The following is a 15,921-nucleotide window of genomic DNA, read 5'->3' as shown; positions in this document are numbered from 1 at the left end:
ACCCCCTCGACCAGAAGCCGTTGTTTCGCCCGGAACAGAGCTCGCCGCCACCGCGGCACAACCGCCCCGCCCGCAAGGTGTTCGTCTGATTGCCGCGATGGACAGCGACGACGAGATGATGGTGCAGTTGTTCACGGAGGAGCAAAACGTTGAGGCTGTCCGGCGGCAACATCATCAGCTGATTGACGAGCATGATGCGCGTTCGCCAGCCTTTCTTCGTCGGGCCTCGGCGCGGCGGTCCAAAACCAGGCAAGAGGAGGAACATCAACCGGCATCGTCAAGCCGGCGCAATGCTGCTTGACGCCGACTACTTCAACGACGACGGGACTCATTCGCCGAAGGAATTTCGGCGCCGATTTAGGATGAACAAGGAGCTGTTCTTGAAGATTGTCTACGGCGTCAGGGAGTACGACAACTACTTCGTGGCCAAACAAGATTGCATGGGTTTGTAGGGTTTCACCTCAATTCAGAAGTGCACTGCTGCAATGCGTTATCTTGCATACGGAGCTCCTCTAGAGACTCTACAAGTTTGTACAGAGTCGACTCTCTACAACGACTACAATTTTACTACAACGGCATAGCGGTGTTTGCTAAAGACTATTTAAGAGCACTAAGGGCAGATGATATAGCTCGGATCCTACGGATATTAGTTGCGTATTTTTGCAATACCATGTCGAGCGTTCCTGGTAAATAAGCATGTAGAAGTCAGTGCTCAATGCTCCTTATGTGAGATGGGTGTGCAAGATGATTTCTTCCATGCTTTGAGCACCGACTTCATACGACTTGAGCCTGTCAAAGACACCTGAAATCGTGTCATCGTGACCAGCGGGTACCTCTGGTGGAAGAGACGGCAAGCAAAACAGGGCGAAAGGGTAGAAGAGACTCTATACTCTAATTGTATTGCTGCCAATTCTCCAAAACCAAAAATGCAAACAATGGGCTGGACTATGCTGCTACAAAATTTTGTGTCAATGTTGATGGCTTGATGCCTTCTTCAACGCAGATGATCTATGAGCATGTTTGGTTCCTACCCATAATTTGACAAGCCAAAGTGTGGTTAGCCACAAAAGGGTGGCGAGCTACGAAATTGTAGCTTAAAATATTGAAGCCAAATTTTGGCAAAAAAATTAAGTCTATGACAAATGGAACATACATGCAATAAAGTGGGGCAAGGCAAAGTGTGGCGAAAATTAAACACATGCTAAATAAATATGACTGTCAAATTTTAGCTTGGCAAATTGTGGCTAGGAACCAAACATGCCCTACATATCCAAAAAAAAAATTACTACCATGGCAAATTCATCGCAAGAGCATGGAGCATAGGATTTGACGGTAGATGAATTCGTTCATGATGTGATGTCGGCTGAAGTGCATCTCTGAAGCAAAGACTACTCTTGGATCTAGTCGTGGGTTGTAACAAAGTGATAAGCTACTCCAATATTTTGGACATCGTCCAAGCTATGAATGAGAGAATGACTCTAATGGAGTGGCACCTCTTGTTCTTGATGATTGCTATCACATGGCCGTTTGTGTTTTTCATGAAGCAAATATGACCAACATTAGATGAACCCCTGGTCAAAGATGTACCTTATATGTGATAAATGAATAAAGAGGTATGGAATTTCTATGATGAATGAATAATAAAGAGGTATGATCACGCCAAAAAGAATCCAGATATGTTGGAACTTTTTTGAGAGAGGTAAGTTGGGACGAGTTCAATAATTTAGCTAGCTATGCGGCATGTAAGGAATGCTTTAGTGATTTGTGAGTGATAGTCCTGACTAGTTAGTTTCTTGTTTTGTCTACAGCTTGATTATGCATTTTGGTGTATTTCAGCACAACTCAACGAAACAATGGCAGCAACTCTGCTTTTGAATGATCAGAACGGGGTGGAACCGTGGAAGTGTTATTCTTTCGAGACTAAATGGCATTAACTCTGCGTTTCAATGATAACAGCGTGGATGCGAAGAAACAAAAGGAAACCAAATTTTCTCCAAGCAAAACTAACTAAACAAACCAAACAATCTGACAAATCACTAACATTGTGTAATAAACCAAACAATCTCACAAATCACTAACATTGTGTAACTAATAAAGCAAACAATCTCTCACAAATCACCAACATTGTGTAATAACCCAAACAATCTCACAAATCACTAACATTGTGTAATAAACCATATAATCTCACAAACCAAACAATCTAGCCTATATAAACTGCTAAACAAACAAAATGATCTCACAATTTCTCCAAGCAGAACTAGCTTAACAAACAAAACAATATACCAAATTTATCCAAAAAAAACTAGCTGAACAAGCCAAAGCCAACAGAGAGAGCTCGTCACACAGACGATGGCAGCAAGGCATTTGGGGCCAAACAAGTGCCCCTGGTCGAGAATTAGAACACGGCAGGAAGATGAACAAATTGCTGCCACTAACAGTAAACAAGCGCCCTTCCAGTTGGGCCTGCAACCTGAAATGAAACTCGGCTAACAGAACAAAATTACTAGTGATACGGATTCACACAAGAGATTCGAGAACCATGATTTCGATGGCATTGTTGCTAACTGCATGTAAATATCGAAGAACACCAGTCTTCATTAACACATCACAAACATGATGCGAGAACATAGGTTCGAAATTAAAGATACAGTCCACTAGGATGGGTTTTCCTGCTGGCAAGAACTAAATTGAGTACTGAACTAAAATCGATGAGAACACAGCGATGGACAGCGGTCAAGAAACAGAAGCAGGCGGGGCTCCTCCTCCTACTTGGATCTCTGCCTCATCTTTCGGCGCTTCCTCTTGAGCCTCCTCATCCTCTTCTTCTTCCACTGAGCCACATAACCAGGGGGTAAACGTTAGCCAAAACTTAATCAGAAGAAAGAAGAAAATCAGATTATTATACAACAAATGCTATGGAATCTAGAGGCAATCCATAAAGCTGAAGTCGGGAAGCAATAACATAATTGGGATCAGAATTGAGTGCAATTTGTTTCTTGCATCACGATATCAGAAACACGGACCAAATGTTCTTCCTCATCTCCCAAAATCACCATAATAACAGAACTAGAAATCTTGCATCCATATGTAAAAAACTGAAAGATAAATTTTGCATCTATGTGTAGAAAATGGATTTCTAATTTAGATTCTACTAAGTAAAATAGTACCATAATATTACATCTATCAACGAAACGACTAACACAAATCGGCACAAAAACCGTAGTTGCTTAAAATTGACATTCAGAATGAGTAGGAGGATTTTCTCATCAAGTAGATCAGACTCGAACTTTTTCCTCACGATGCCGACACACCAAGAAAACGAACAAACATCACGAGAAACCATCAAACTACGATAGGGTTTTATGTTCTATCAGACGACTGCCTCAATTGTATCGGTGTTACAACGAGATCGGTTCAGATCGAACTAGTGCTAGTATAACTACAGCCACGAGAGAACCATATGTGAACGGAGAAGAGAACAAACCTTGGCCCTCATCGCGGAGGCGGCGGCGCTCGCTCCTCGGCGCGGCTACCTCGTACGGCGGCGGCGGCTGTTGGAAGAGTGAGACGCGGATGTGAGTCGGCGGCTGCTCTCGTCCGGGTTTTATATAGGGCGACGATGGACAAACCCTAACTGGGATTAGTGTGGGCTGCTATTGGGCCGAGATGGCCGCATGATAGGCCTCGGTGCAGATAGGCTTTATTGGGCCGAGATCCCGGCACTTTGACCCTTCACGCGCTCGGCCTTTCCTGCTTTGGTCTTAATAACTGATCCTTCAGCTTTTGCAATTAACCCATACAGAAAATCAAATGGAACTGCAGAAATGCAGGCGCTTGTAGTTTTCCAAGTTTTCATTTCTTTTTGTTCAAATGCTGTTTCAGTCACTTTCTATACAGATTTGTTTCAGAAACTTTGTATACAGAACTAATGTGTGTTTACTATCAAGTAAGCAGAAAACACGGACGTCGATAAATAAATCGTTGCACCATGAGCACAACATTCACAACAGACATGCATAGTTATTGTAGCATGTCGTATGTCTGTTTGCAGAAGTAAAAAACAGAGGTTCAAACATATCGAAATCGTATGCAACATGAAACATTCCGAAATCACTAACCTTCTTTGGGGACTGCCGACCTCGCCCGGCAACGAATCCAACTCGCCAAAGAACCACCATTGTCAGCTGTGAGACCTCACTCATCCTCCCCTCCCTGTAACTTCATACTTGAGGTGTAGAAAGTTACCCTAGATTAGTTTGTACGAAAGCAATGCCCCACACCGTAACATGGCTTCAAATGAGATTTAAGGACTTGGAGCTTTTCAACTTGTCTCTATTAGGGAAACATGGGTGTGGTGGGTTTTTCTCAGGTGAAGACACTTTGTGCCCAAGTCTTGAAGATGAAGTATGTCCGAGAAGTGGATTTTTGCGGGCCACGATACCTTGGAATGCCTTGGCTACGTGGCAAGTCATTATCGTCGATCGGCAGGCGATGATGGGGGCATGATTAGGCATATTGGAGCCAGATCGATATTTGCCATTTGGGATGATAGATGGGTGACTAGCATGAGAACAATGATAACATCACTTTAAATATGAAGAAATGAATTGAACATGGTGTCTGACATCATTGGTACTAAAAGTTGTTTAAGAAAGACATATGTGATCAGACAAAAATTTATTGCACCGAATCTGAATGCAATCTTGAATATTCCACTAAGTCAAGGTGGAGGGGAAGATGTTTAGTACGGGAGCTTGAAGAAGTCGGGTAATTAAATGGAATTATTAGCTCGTATCACTCTCTTATGATGCATAACGAGCATGTTGCTCTAACAGAAGGGACGACTATGTGTACTTCGAATCTGGAAACAATTGTGGTCCCGGCTATGGAATCTACATGTAGTGCCCAAAGTTCGTGCGTTCTGGTGGTGTGTGGTCCGAGAAATCCTAGCGGTGAAAAGTACACTTCAACACATACACATAGCTGAATTAGCCAGGTTCAAAGTTTTCTTAAGAATTAGCACCAAGTGAGGACACGACGCGTGCACTTATGAGTTATGAAGTGCTCATACGCGGAGAATTTGTGGAGAGAATCTATAACATGGTTAAATCTCAAACTCCCAGCGCTTCATCCACCTATGTGAACTAGAGACATAGCATGTGATCCGATGTTTGTCGACGCTAGCCACGCAAACATCATCGATGTTATGTGGGCCATTTGGACGTCACACAATAGTATCACTCATGACAAGGGGAGCCTCGATCTCGTTCAGTCTATGAAAAAGACCAAGGAGGCCCTTGCATTGTAAGATTTACCAAGCCGAATTATAAGACAACATGCAAGAATTCTGCCGAGCTATGGCTGCCGGCCTCCCCATGCTGGTTGGGTTAAGATTAATACAGGTGCAAGCATTGCTTTTGATGCCTTGAAGGCTGGAACATGGGGAATTGCTAGAAATCCTTCCAGTTTCATTGGAGCTATGAGCAAACCCTACCAAGGTGTGACAGATCCGATAATTGCTAAAGCTTTTGCTCTACAGGATAGCTGATTTTTGCAACTGAAAAAGAAACTCCGTTAGAACTCAACTTGCAACTCATGCACGAATCATAATGCAAATCATAATGCAATCGAACGATGTAGAACTTGACTGAACACGAACTTAGTTCTCAACTAGCTAGCTGAGAACTAGCAAAACCGTTTTTATATGAAAAAATCTTGAGCATTCCAATTTTTCAAGTTATCTATAATTCCAGTATTATTATTTGGTTCAAAGGGTGTAGCTAAGGCTGACGTTACCCGGCTAGTATTACAGTCAGCTGTCAAAACTCAAGCATCAAACAGAGACGATCTCATTGCTACCCGTAGAAACAATGCCATTTGTCGACCCTGATACCGTATTTATGCTGGCTGCCATTATCTCCCACAGATTCCTCGCCGGCGCGGGCGTCATGAGATGTTGAAACGGGTTCGGCGGCGGAGCAATGTCCATCTCTCCTTCGAGCATCTTCACCACCACGCCCATCGGCGGCCTCGCCTCCGGCTGCTGCTGCACGCACCAGAACGCCACTTTGCACATCCTCTCCGCCAGCTCCCTGCACAGCCGCATCTGCGGTTCATCCGCCGTATCAACACTGCTGGCATCGCCCAGGCACGGCATCGCGAGCTCCATCAGCTCGCCTTCCTCGTACTTGGTCCAGGCCACCATGGGGAACCACTGTTGGCCGATGTCTACCGCCTCGTCGAAGTTCCTCCTCCGGCCGACGATCTCGAGCAGGAGCATGCCGAAGCTGTAGACGTCGCACTTCTCCGTGATGCCTGACTGCATCCACATCTCCGGTGCGGTGTACCCTGGGGTGCCGCGCACGCAGGACATGGAGACGTGCGTGTCCGCGCGGTTCACCAGCCTCGCGAGCCCGAAGTCGGCCACCTTGGGCGTGAGGCTGCCGTCGAGGAGGACATTGCCGGCCTTGATGTCGTAGTGGATGATCTTTCTCTGGCACTCCTCGTGGAGGTACCGGAGTCCCCTCGCGATGCCGACGGCGATGTCACGCCGCGAAGGGAGGCCGACGGCGCGGCTCGGGTTGAAGAGGTAGGAGTCGAGCGCGCCGTTGTCCATGCACTCGTAGACGAGCGCGAGCACGGCGTCGTCGAAGCAGAAACCTAAGAGCCTGACAAGGTTGATGTGGTGCGTCCTCCCGATGGTGCCAACCTCCGCCATGAACTGCTCCCCGGATCTCTGGTCGAGGCCACCGTGGAGCACCTTGACCGCCACGGCGAGGCCGTTGGGGAGCGCGCCCCTGTACACCGTGCCGAACCCACCGGCGCCGAGGCGGGACGAGTAGTTGCGTGTGAACTCTTCCAGCTCCTGCGGCGTGAACCGGGTGGCGTTCTCGGTGGCCATCTCCTCCAGGAAGCTCTCGATCATCATATGCTTGCCCTTGTTTTTGCGGCACGTCCTGGCGACCGCCGACACAAAGAAGAGCACGACGGCGAACATCACCCCCCAGAATGTCAATTTGAACACTGCGCATATATGCAGCAAAAGGCAAATCAAACAAAATAAGTTTATGAAAATCGTAGATGGTATTCAGAAACTGAATTCAGCGTCACCATTATCCGATGCCATCTTGTCCGGCTCCGGCCGGCTGGTAGAGTGCGCCGGCTGCTGCTGAACCAAGCAAGCAAAGATGAGAGGCCCGATATGATAGGATGGGAGACAGATCGAGGTCACAGAGCCGGCCAACACGGCAAATCAGGCATGTATGCTAAAAGTGTATTTGGCACATGAGCACCAGTGCTCCTGATTTTTTAAAATCAAATTTTTTAGATTTGAAAAAATATGAAATTAAATACCCACATGCATATAAATATTCTAAAGGTACGGTAGAAATTTTGAAGAAAAATATGTTATATTTTAAGCTATACAAAAAAGACAAATTTCTGACAAACATATACCTCTATACGTAGCCACAAATTTGTTATTTTCCTGTAGCTCAAAATACAATGTAATTTCTACCGAAAATTTGCATGATTATTCAGAATATGTGTATGTATTTATGGAATAAATGTGATGATTTTTTGAAATGCAAAAAATCAGTTTTTAAATATTTTAAAAACTGAGAGTACTGGTGCTCATGTGCACCAAATTTGCTTCCGGCATGTATGTCGCTGCAATACTCCCGTCCCTCGACACCTAATAAAGAAGAAATATATCACTCCGTATACCTTTTCTCAACGGGCGTGTAGAACTGTTGGCACCACTGAAATCACTGGAAAATCGAAATTTCGTTTATTTCAGTTTTCAACGAAGCCAACTGACCAAGCATTTTGCTACAATTTGAGTGAAATCTAACGTTAGCTTGAATTATTTTGACATTATTTCTGAATTTATTTATAATGCGCATGCCACTGAAATACTCTGCCAGAGATGCAAGTATTTGTATCTCCTGAAATGGTTAAAGTTTCAGAATTTGTGGTGAAATTGCACTGGAAATGAAAGCCACTGAACAACTGAGATTTCACCAATTTTTACCCATTTTGGGCCAATCTGGTGTACTATCGATGGTAGCAACGTACGCACACTAAACACAGTACTTATGGGAGCGTGTCTGCTCAGTGCTGACACGTCTATCGCGAGCAGAGTCTGAGGACTTCTCTTTCATGAACCTCACAAAATTCGTATCGAACACCAACATGCTATTGCTAGTAAAGGTGATCTAACTACGGTGAGTGCAGTTGCCCAAACGACTCATTTCTCTACCCCGCCAACAAAATATGGTTCGGCGTTGGCACTTCCCAGGTACCCAAAGGGAACTCGCCATTCGCCAAGAAGACAGGACATGGCGGCCGGCTGAGTCCAGGTCAATCTCGATCATTCTTTTATGATGGGTTCACTCGCTTGCCGGCTGGGATCTTGGCGTCGATTGCTCTGTGGATTTCCACTGCTGGGGTCTTGACTGAAACAAGATAGTTTAACAACTTTTTTTTCTTCTTCTTCCTCCTCCTACTCTCTTCCATGGGCAACGGGTAGAGCTTGTAGAATCGCATCGATTTTACTATGCATTTTTTTCCTATAATGAAACTCGGAATTTTGATAGAGATCACCGCGAGGAATCTCATCTCCCGATGCAGAGTAAATTCCAAAAAAAAAACACCACAACACGGCGAAGTTTGAAAATCTCCACTATTTGGTGAAATTGTAAAAAAAAAAACACCGATTTTGTGAGAATTCTATGCAATGTGCACTTAATCGGGTTTTAGCCATGTTAACAAGGTTTATGACTAGGGTTGAAAATGAAACGGAAACGAATCAAAAATGGAATCGGAAATCCCGGAAACGAATATGAAAACGGAAATCATCGGATATGAATACATAACGGATACGTTACGAAAACGGATATTTGTCACAACACAATGCGGCATAATACCTTGATTTGTAGACTGAAGGACACACATAAATAAAAAATAATAAGACAGGATATATCACTTAACTTCGACAAGCGACAATTCAACATAAAGTAACACACATAGTTTAATGCATGCATGCACACTTAGGGTGTGTTCGGTTCTGGAATCTGGAGGAACGGAATGGGACGGTTCCGCATTTTTCGCTCGTTCGGGTGTTCGGTTGTTACGAGGAACGGAACCAACTGGTTCCGCAGAAGGGAATTAAGAGATATAATAGATGCCCCCCATAGGGGGCCTCACAGCGATTAACGCTTGTGGGCCGTCGGATCTTGTCTGATGGGCATCTTGGCCGTTCGTTTTTTTTACCGTGGGGTATAAAAGGGGACATCCCAGGGACAGAAACCCTAGCCCATTTCCCCCAATCCCCACGCGAGCTTGGTCCTGGCCAATGGCGGCGCCGGACCCCAATCACCTCGCACGCTTCGTCCTCCCCAATCCCCCTCCTTCCGCTCCACCAATCGCTCATGCTCTCCTCCCTCTTCGCGTCGGCAGCTCCGTGCTCTCTCCTACCACTCCATGGCACAGCGTCCCCGGCCTTGTTCGTTGGTATGCGGGAGGCGGAGGGACGGAGGAGGCAGGCAGTGCTCGTCCCTTGGCAACCAGAGCTGGTTGCGGATGGAGGTGCAGCGGTGGGGCGGAGACCAGGAGCAGGCCTCAAGAGCAGCGCAGCCCACGACCATGCGCCGTGCCCTCGCCAATAGGACTGGTTGTTGGCCGACGGGAGAGCACATCACGCTGCTCACCCCACTCTGCTTCTTCCTCATCTCCTTGCTCAACGGGAGGAAAACGAGCAGCCGCCAAACCCCTACCAGAGTGAGACGAGGTGAGCCAGGTTTCTCTGCCTCTCCCTTTCTCTGCCTCTCTTGCCTTTTCTCCTTGTGAATTTAGTTGTCTGGGTTCTTTGTTGTTGCTAGTGAGGGAGATGGAAAAGGAAAAAACAAAGGGTCAGGGAGATGGAAGAGGATGCAAGAAAGAACTCAGATCTACTCCAACAAGAGAAGCATGGCCACTGCACCTTGTGAGGTATTTCCTTTCCCGAATAATTTTTTGGGACATTTTTTCCTAGATTTTGAGGCAAATTTCTCTTACCTTTTTAGCTTGTGCATCCAGTTCTTGTTCGGGTGATTGGCTGCTGATAGTGAGGGAGATTGGAAGGGGAAGAAGAATTGAGTATGTAAGTTAATTATATTTGAAATGATCGTATTTGTCAAGGGTGAAATAACCTGTGGTGAACCCTCACTTGAACAGAATTCAATTGCCAAAGTCTTGTGATTGAATGGAACAACAAGCTACAACTAAATGATGATATTCAGTTGTCTCAGTAACTGCTTGCTAATAATGTGATCTTCACAATCCAGGTTACAAGGCCTTCTAATTTCCAGAAATTCTATCCGTTTGCATTCCGTTATTTCCCCACAGGTAGGCTCACTTGATATTCTGTCGACATACATCATTTGTTCTTACTTCTGTCGACATACAAGATTTTAGCGAGTGTGAGAGAGATTAAGATCATATAATGCATATGACAACAATACAAAAAATACCTTAATGGAGGTAAAGCAGAGTAACCACAAATCTCTCCTAATTATGTAGTGTCTGCTCCTATCATATATGTAAGGGTTTCTTAGTAATTGGTTCGGGGATCATGTATTTTTCAAACAGAAGAAGTTTTCTTTTGGATTTACTCCCTAGGCCTGTTAAACAGGGAAGATGAAAATTATTTCATGATTCTTGGTTTTCTTGACCTGTCATAGTTTGTTGGCGTGCGTTCTTGTCTTTCGAATAGATTCCAAGTAGATATGGTTTAAAAAATACAACTTAAATCAATTATTGTTCTCTAATTTTATTTAGGTGAATGTTTGCCGCTGGTTGTGCCTTCTCTGTAGGTTTGGTCTATTTTATTTTGTCTCACTAATCTGGATTTAGTGCAGTGTTCTAGGTACAAGAAACGATTAAGAAAGATGTAGAAGAGGATGCAGAGCAAGGGAGTGTAAGGCACACATTTTTTGTACCTAATGACACTGGCGCTTTCTTCTACCTGATGACAGTGATGCTTTTGATATTTGTATTGAGCAGAGGTGAAGAGGTCCTTGCATTTAATAAAGATTCAGGTTTCTTCTTGCCTCTCCTAGTGATGTCAGAGACAACAGTTCCGTACATAAATTAATTTGTGCATGTCAGATTCTTTTGTTTATACCTACATGATTGGGTTTGATGGTTTGCTCTTTGCGGTGACTCCAAGTACACAAAAGCTCTTGGCGGTGACTCCAAGCACACAATTGGAAAATTGCAGGACTGGACTGGCTCAAATATTTTGGACACTGAATATTTTCCACTACAGAAAATTCAGACAATTAAGGTTAGTTTATAAATGTCTCTCACATGTGCTTCCTCAGTATTTATTATCCCTGTATCCACTTCATCTAAATTGCTTTTTGTGAGATCGCAACCAAATCTAATATGTGTTGGTGTTTGAGTAGGACCTTTTATCTCAACTCAGATATATGAATTAACGGCTATTTTCTGGAGATTGTACATGCTATCTTAAATGTTATATTCCAATTTGTCTATTCTGAAGATTAGAATTTTTACATCTGAATGTGTTCATTGTCTTGGCCCACTTATGTTTTGCTTATATACCATGTCAGTCAAGGCCCATGGCTGAAACATCTGGATATTTATGTTAACGTGTTGCTTCATTTTAAATTTCAGATGCTCATATTATAGCTACAAGAGATGTAAAACACATTGGCCTTGACCTGGAGCTTACGTGGATGTGTCATTTAGGATGCTTCGTTGCTCGTGGGAGTGTAATACGCTTCAGAGTCTTGATGAGGTAATAACACGACTCTAAACTTGTGTATGGATGCAGCATCATGAGCTTACTGCTCGAGCACAGCCATGGATTGCGCCTTCATCTGCGGCTCTGCGTTTGTGGCATGGCTCAACGCCCACTCCTCCACTAAAGATGCAGGTAAGCAATGGTTACCTGTTATTTTTTGCAGCTTTGTTTTTAGCTTTTATTATCTTTTATTGAACAGTTACGTGTATCAAGATAGCCTCTCATTGGATAGTAAGGCATGTCAGCCTATTTGAGTTGACTAAGGATGGCACACCTAAGCATGTTTATTATGTACCTGTCTTTTTTCGTTCATTCACATGTTATAACATCTCACTTAATGCAGTTTTGACATCTGTTAATATTTTATCTGCTAATTCTTTTACGTAAACTCACTGGTTCGCCCAGGTGTTATGGCTGAATGTACTTCTTGTATTGAAGATGATAAATCTCTATATATCATGTAAGGTTATCGAATACTAATCTTATAAAACAAGGTTATTTTGAGAGACACTGTTATTTAATGCAAACAACAAAGCTAACAAGGTGGTAACCCATAAATTATGTGCTTAAAACAAGATAAACGTAACTTAGAGTATGGAGAGCATTATGCATTGTCTAGGACGTATAAAGGGAAGTGAATGGTGTGTATTTTAGTTTTTTTACACTGAATAGAGATTGGTACCCTAGGTTAAGTTTATGGGGACTGGGGCTGGATCCTGGATATATGGAAGGATCTGAGCCTGGGCAAATTGCGCTGATTATTAGGCAGGCATGTGAATTTCCTGAACTTGAATGCTTCAATCCTACTGGCCAGCCATATATGACAGTTTTGTTAGTAGTTTCTTATTTCCATGGCATACATTTGTTACTTCTTTCCTCTAAAAACAGTTGCTTCTTTAAGTCTTTGGTGTTCTTTGGTTAACTGATATTTTCCTTCAAAAAATAGTTATACTGATGTTCTTTCCACGTTGGTTTATCTACACCTCTATGCTGTTCTTACATATGCATTGTTCATAAAATAAAATGGACAATGGGAAAGCCTAGAATTGAAGGATTCCTCTATTGATAGTTGTGATGAATGTCTTAGTTTGTCTTAGAGGAAGTCAGACAATAATCTGAGAGGATCACCAATTGTTGTCCATCCTGGAAAGTGTAATCCTGTAAATTTTGCATTATGGAAAATGCTTATACTTTGCCTGTGAACTTTGGCATAATTTTAAATATATAATGAGCATAATTATTATCCTTCTCGATTGTTTGTTCAGCCGGTGAAGCAGAGCAGCTATTACTCTATACTGTAAATTGGGCTAACCGCCTCATTTCCTGTGAACTTTGGCATAATTTTAAATATATAACGAGAATAATTATTAACCTTTCCAATCGTTTGTTCAGCCGGTGAAACAGAGCAGCTATTACTCTATACTGTAAATGGGGCTAGCAGCCTCAGTTGTAAGGACATCTCTGCAAGCCCTATTTTACAACGCTGGATCTAGGCTAGAAGCAATCCATACAATTCATTTGGACTGGTTTCACAATCAGGCCAATAGAAAGTCTACTTGGCTACTTGCAAAGGAGAAAAATAAAGACCTTTCAAAGGATGCCGTTGGGCTAGACATATAACTGTATTGAGAGAATTAACATATAACTGTACAAAGAGAATTATTTCCTAACTATTGCCATGGTGGCGACTTTTCAGCTCTATTATTTTCCTTCATGTATTATTTTAATTTATTTTGTTTTGCTTTGACCAGTGGGAAGTACAACAATGCAATATTGTGTACACGGAGAAAGAGCATCCGTCCTTGATGGCAAAGCACTCATGGTATGTGCTTTATTTTTACTATTGTTCTGTTAATAATAGAACTCTAGATTTATCTCAATTTAAAATTATCCAGCCTAGCTAGGGCCTCAAGTAACAACCTTTAGATATAGGATTTTCACTTTTTTGTTTATTTGTTAGGATTAACAGGTCTATGTTTTTATAGCAATAGGAACATGATTAGTTAAGGATAAAGAATCCTAGGAATTGTACAGGCTGAATTTGTATTGCAGGTTGGATCTGAAAAAATAGTTCCTTTAAGAGGGTGATAATGGTTTCTGCATCCTTACTATGCTTCATGTCCTTCGTATGAAAAAGATACGGTCTCTGCCTTGCATCATCATTTTTCTCAGAGGTACAACTACTTAGCATTTAGGTAGATAAGCAGGGTTGTACAATCGTTTGTTTAGCTTTAACTGAACCCGGATATTCTCGCTTTTGCAGTTTACGTATTCGCTATCCTTCATTAAGGTGTTTTGAATCAATAGAAATGGTGGACCCTATGTCCTTTGTCCTCCTTGATGCCAACCCCCAGTGGTGTATTTTTTATGTCTAAGATTTCTATATGGTTATTTTCTTGTTCATAGGTAGGCTCACACGTCCCCTTTTTATGTCTACTTTACCATTGGGATTATCTACTCATAGGTCCCCTCTTTATTTCTACTTTACCCTTGCGATTATCTACAAGGACTAAGAAGTGATGATTTCTTGCCTTATGACTAATGATATGTATCTAGGGTGCAGTTCAAGTGTCAGAAAGCTGAGGTGAGGTCTAAATTATTCATAACCTCTGTATTTATAGCTACTTGTTTATTATTCATGATCATTAAATTAAATTGGCCAACTTTTCTTTTATTAAATGTTAAGCAAGGTCCTAGAAATGCGATTTTGTAATCAGGCTGTGAAGAAACTGAAATGTGCTGCTTGATGTTCTTTTTGTTCTTTGATGCAATATATATGCTACTGCTGTTATGTCAAGTTAGCCACATCTAAGTGATGTATATGTCAGTGTTTCTCTGGATCATATAATATGTAGGTAGTTTTCTTTAGTCTTATTTGTGCTTTGCACCTTTGTAAGTATATTGTACACTAAATGAATTTTTTCTGTATTCAGATTTCTTATTCTGCACTACAGTGAGTATAGACTAATTCTGCTTACGTATAAACTTTTTAGAAAACTGATTCTTCTACTTTGGACACTATACTGCCTAATCGTCTAATCTGCATTGCAGGTACAAGGTTGAGCCGAGAGAATTTGATTCAATTATATTTGCAGACGTTTGACTGTAGATATTTAGTTTTCTACCTCCTACAACAGTCAATGAAGTGCAGAGATGCTTTTGGGAATTAGACTCAACTACTGCTATATCATGTTAGGCTCTGTGTTGTCAGTTTGTCACTCTGTATTGTTGCAATCAATGTCCTAAATGGCACCCTAAGTCTTGCGCACCTTTATGTTACATCTGATGGCTGTGACCGGCTCACTTAGTAATAAGCCATGACCTCTATGTGCTAAATTTCTGCTTTCTTTTGGTGGTTTTGATTTAGTTATATGAGCGCATACAGAAAATCTCAATGGATTGATTTCCTGCTTCAGAAGAAATTAACTGTTTGACTTAGTTATATGAGAGCATACAGAAAATCTCAATGGATTGCACTGCCTGCTTTTGTGAATTTGAAGTTTGAAAGTTTGAATTACTCAGACCACAAATTCCAGGTATCTTTTCTCCCCAGGATCTTCTGAAAATAAAATTAATGCATGACTGTTCTCAATAAATTTTAAACTATAATCTATTCAAAGATTGTATCTATTTGCTTAGAAAATTGGAATGGCCCTTCTGGTTGCTCCTTGATGATGCAGGCCTGACTTTATGAAGACAATCGCGTCTTGAAGAATAGTTGTCCTGGCTTGAAGACCCGCAAAAGGATAGATTGATTGTACCATTGTCAATCAGGAGATTTTGCCCGTGTCTGTCATTCTTCAACAGTCAAAGTTTTCTGATGCATAAATAAATTTGGATTGAGAAACTGGTAATCCCATGTAAACCTATCATGGGATGATTCATGTATATATTTAGAAATTGCATACTAGAGGAAGGCTGCAGGGGGGTGTATTTTGGCACGACTTTCTTGCCAATACGGCTAGGGTAAATTCTACAGGGAGACATAGGAGGAAATATGTGCTAGAAAATTGTGTCAGAGATAAAAACGTTCTCCATCAAATTGGAAACATCATAGTTATTTTCTTTAACTCAGAAATAAGAATTTTGAGTTAACTGATATAATTAACTGG

General features: G+C 42.3%; 2 protein-coding genes and 1 long non-coding RNA gene across 24 annotated transcripts; 1 reads left to right on the top strand and 2 right to left on the bottom strand.

Moving 5' to 3' along the window:
• Positions 1-2,571: 2,571 nt before the first annotated feature.
• Positions 2,572-3,660, bottom strand: LOC127333950 (uncharacterized). Its single transcript, XR_007871709.2, has 2 exons — positions 3,485-3,660; positions 2,572-2,831 (listed from the first exon to the last, which is right to left on the bottom strand). It is a non-coding gene; the product is annotated as an uncharacterized lncRNA (long non-coding RNA).
• A 2,173-nt stretch (positions 3,661-5,833) lies between these two features.
• LOC127328933 (G-type lectin S-receptor-like serine/threonine-protein kinase At1g34300) lies at positions 5,834-8,547 on the bottom strand. The gene is made up of 2 exons (XM_071825520.1): positions 8,403-8,547; positions 5,834-7,023 (listed from the first exon to the last, which is right to left on the bottom strand). The coding sequence occupies exons 1-2, from the start codon at positions 8,545-8,547 to the stop codon at positions 5,834-5,836; spliced, it is 1,335 nt and encodes a 444-aa protein (XP_071681621.1).
• A 746-nt stretch (positions 8,548-9,293) lies between these two features.
• LOC127333949 (uncharacterized) lies at positions 9,294-15,253 on the top strand. 22 transcript variants are annotated; one of them, XM_071826344.1, is made up of 9 exons: positions 9,295-9,790; positions 9,882-9,990; positions 10,078-10,141; positions 10,326-10,386; positions 10,894-11,326; positions 11,680-11,941; positions 13,561-13,631; positions 13,862-13,983; positions 14,073-15,253. In XM_071826344.1, exons 1-5 carry the CDS (start codon positions 9,484-9,486, stop codon positions 10,932-10,934), a joined length of 582 nt encoding a protein of 193 aa, XP_071682445.1. In that variant the 5' UTR covers positions 9,295-9,483; the 3' UTR covers positions 10,935-11,326; positions 11,680-11,941; positions 13,561-13,631; positions 13,862-13,983; positions 14,073-15,253. The 22 variants fall into 22 exon arrangements, 20 of the variants coding, with proteins under 20 accessions (XP_071682453.1, XP_071682445.1, XP_071682448.1 ...); XM_071826347.1 differs by having other exon boundaries at positions 11,680-11,803; positions 11,867-11,941; positions 13,561-15,253; XM_071826348.1 differs by having other exon boundaries at positions 11,680-11,803; positions 11,867-11,941; positions 12,215-15,253.
• The last annotated feature ends 668 nt before the right edge of the window (positions 15,254-15,921 follow it).

This window comes from Lolium perenne, chromosome 2 (genome assembly GCF_019359855.2).
Source record: "Lolium perenne isolate Kyuss_39 chromosome 2, Kyuss_2.0, whole genome shotgun sequence".
NCBI lineage: Eukaryota > Viridiplantae > Streptophyta > Magnoliopsida > Poales > Poaceae > Lolium > Lolium perenne.
This window is presented reverse-complemented; position numbering and strand designations above follow the sequence as displayed.

Excerpts from the sequence above, each read along its gene's own strand:
- LOC127333949 (XM_071826342.1), top strand. The coding sequence starts at position 9,484 with ATGGCACAGCGTCCCCGGCCTTGTTCGTTGGTATGCGGGAGGCGGAGG. Across the intron at positions 9,791-9,881 it reads CCCTACCAGAGTGAGACGAG|TGAGGGAGATGGAAAAGGAA; the intron begins GTGAGCCAGGTT and ends TGTTGTTGCTAG. Across the intron at positions 9,991-10,077 it reads TGGCCACTGCACCTTGTGAG|TTCTTGTTCGGGTGATTGGC; the intron begins GTATTTCCTTTC and ends TTGTGCATCCAG.
- LOC127328933 (XM_071825520.1), bottom strand. The coding sequence starts at position 8,547 with ATGCGATTCTACAAGCTCTACCCGTTGCCCATGGAAGAGAGTAGGAGG. Across the intron at positions 7,024-8,402 it reads CGACGCCAAGATCCCAGCCG|TGTTCAAATTGACATTCTGG; the intron begins GCAAGCGAGTGA and ends ATATATGCGCAG.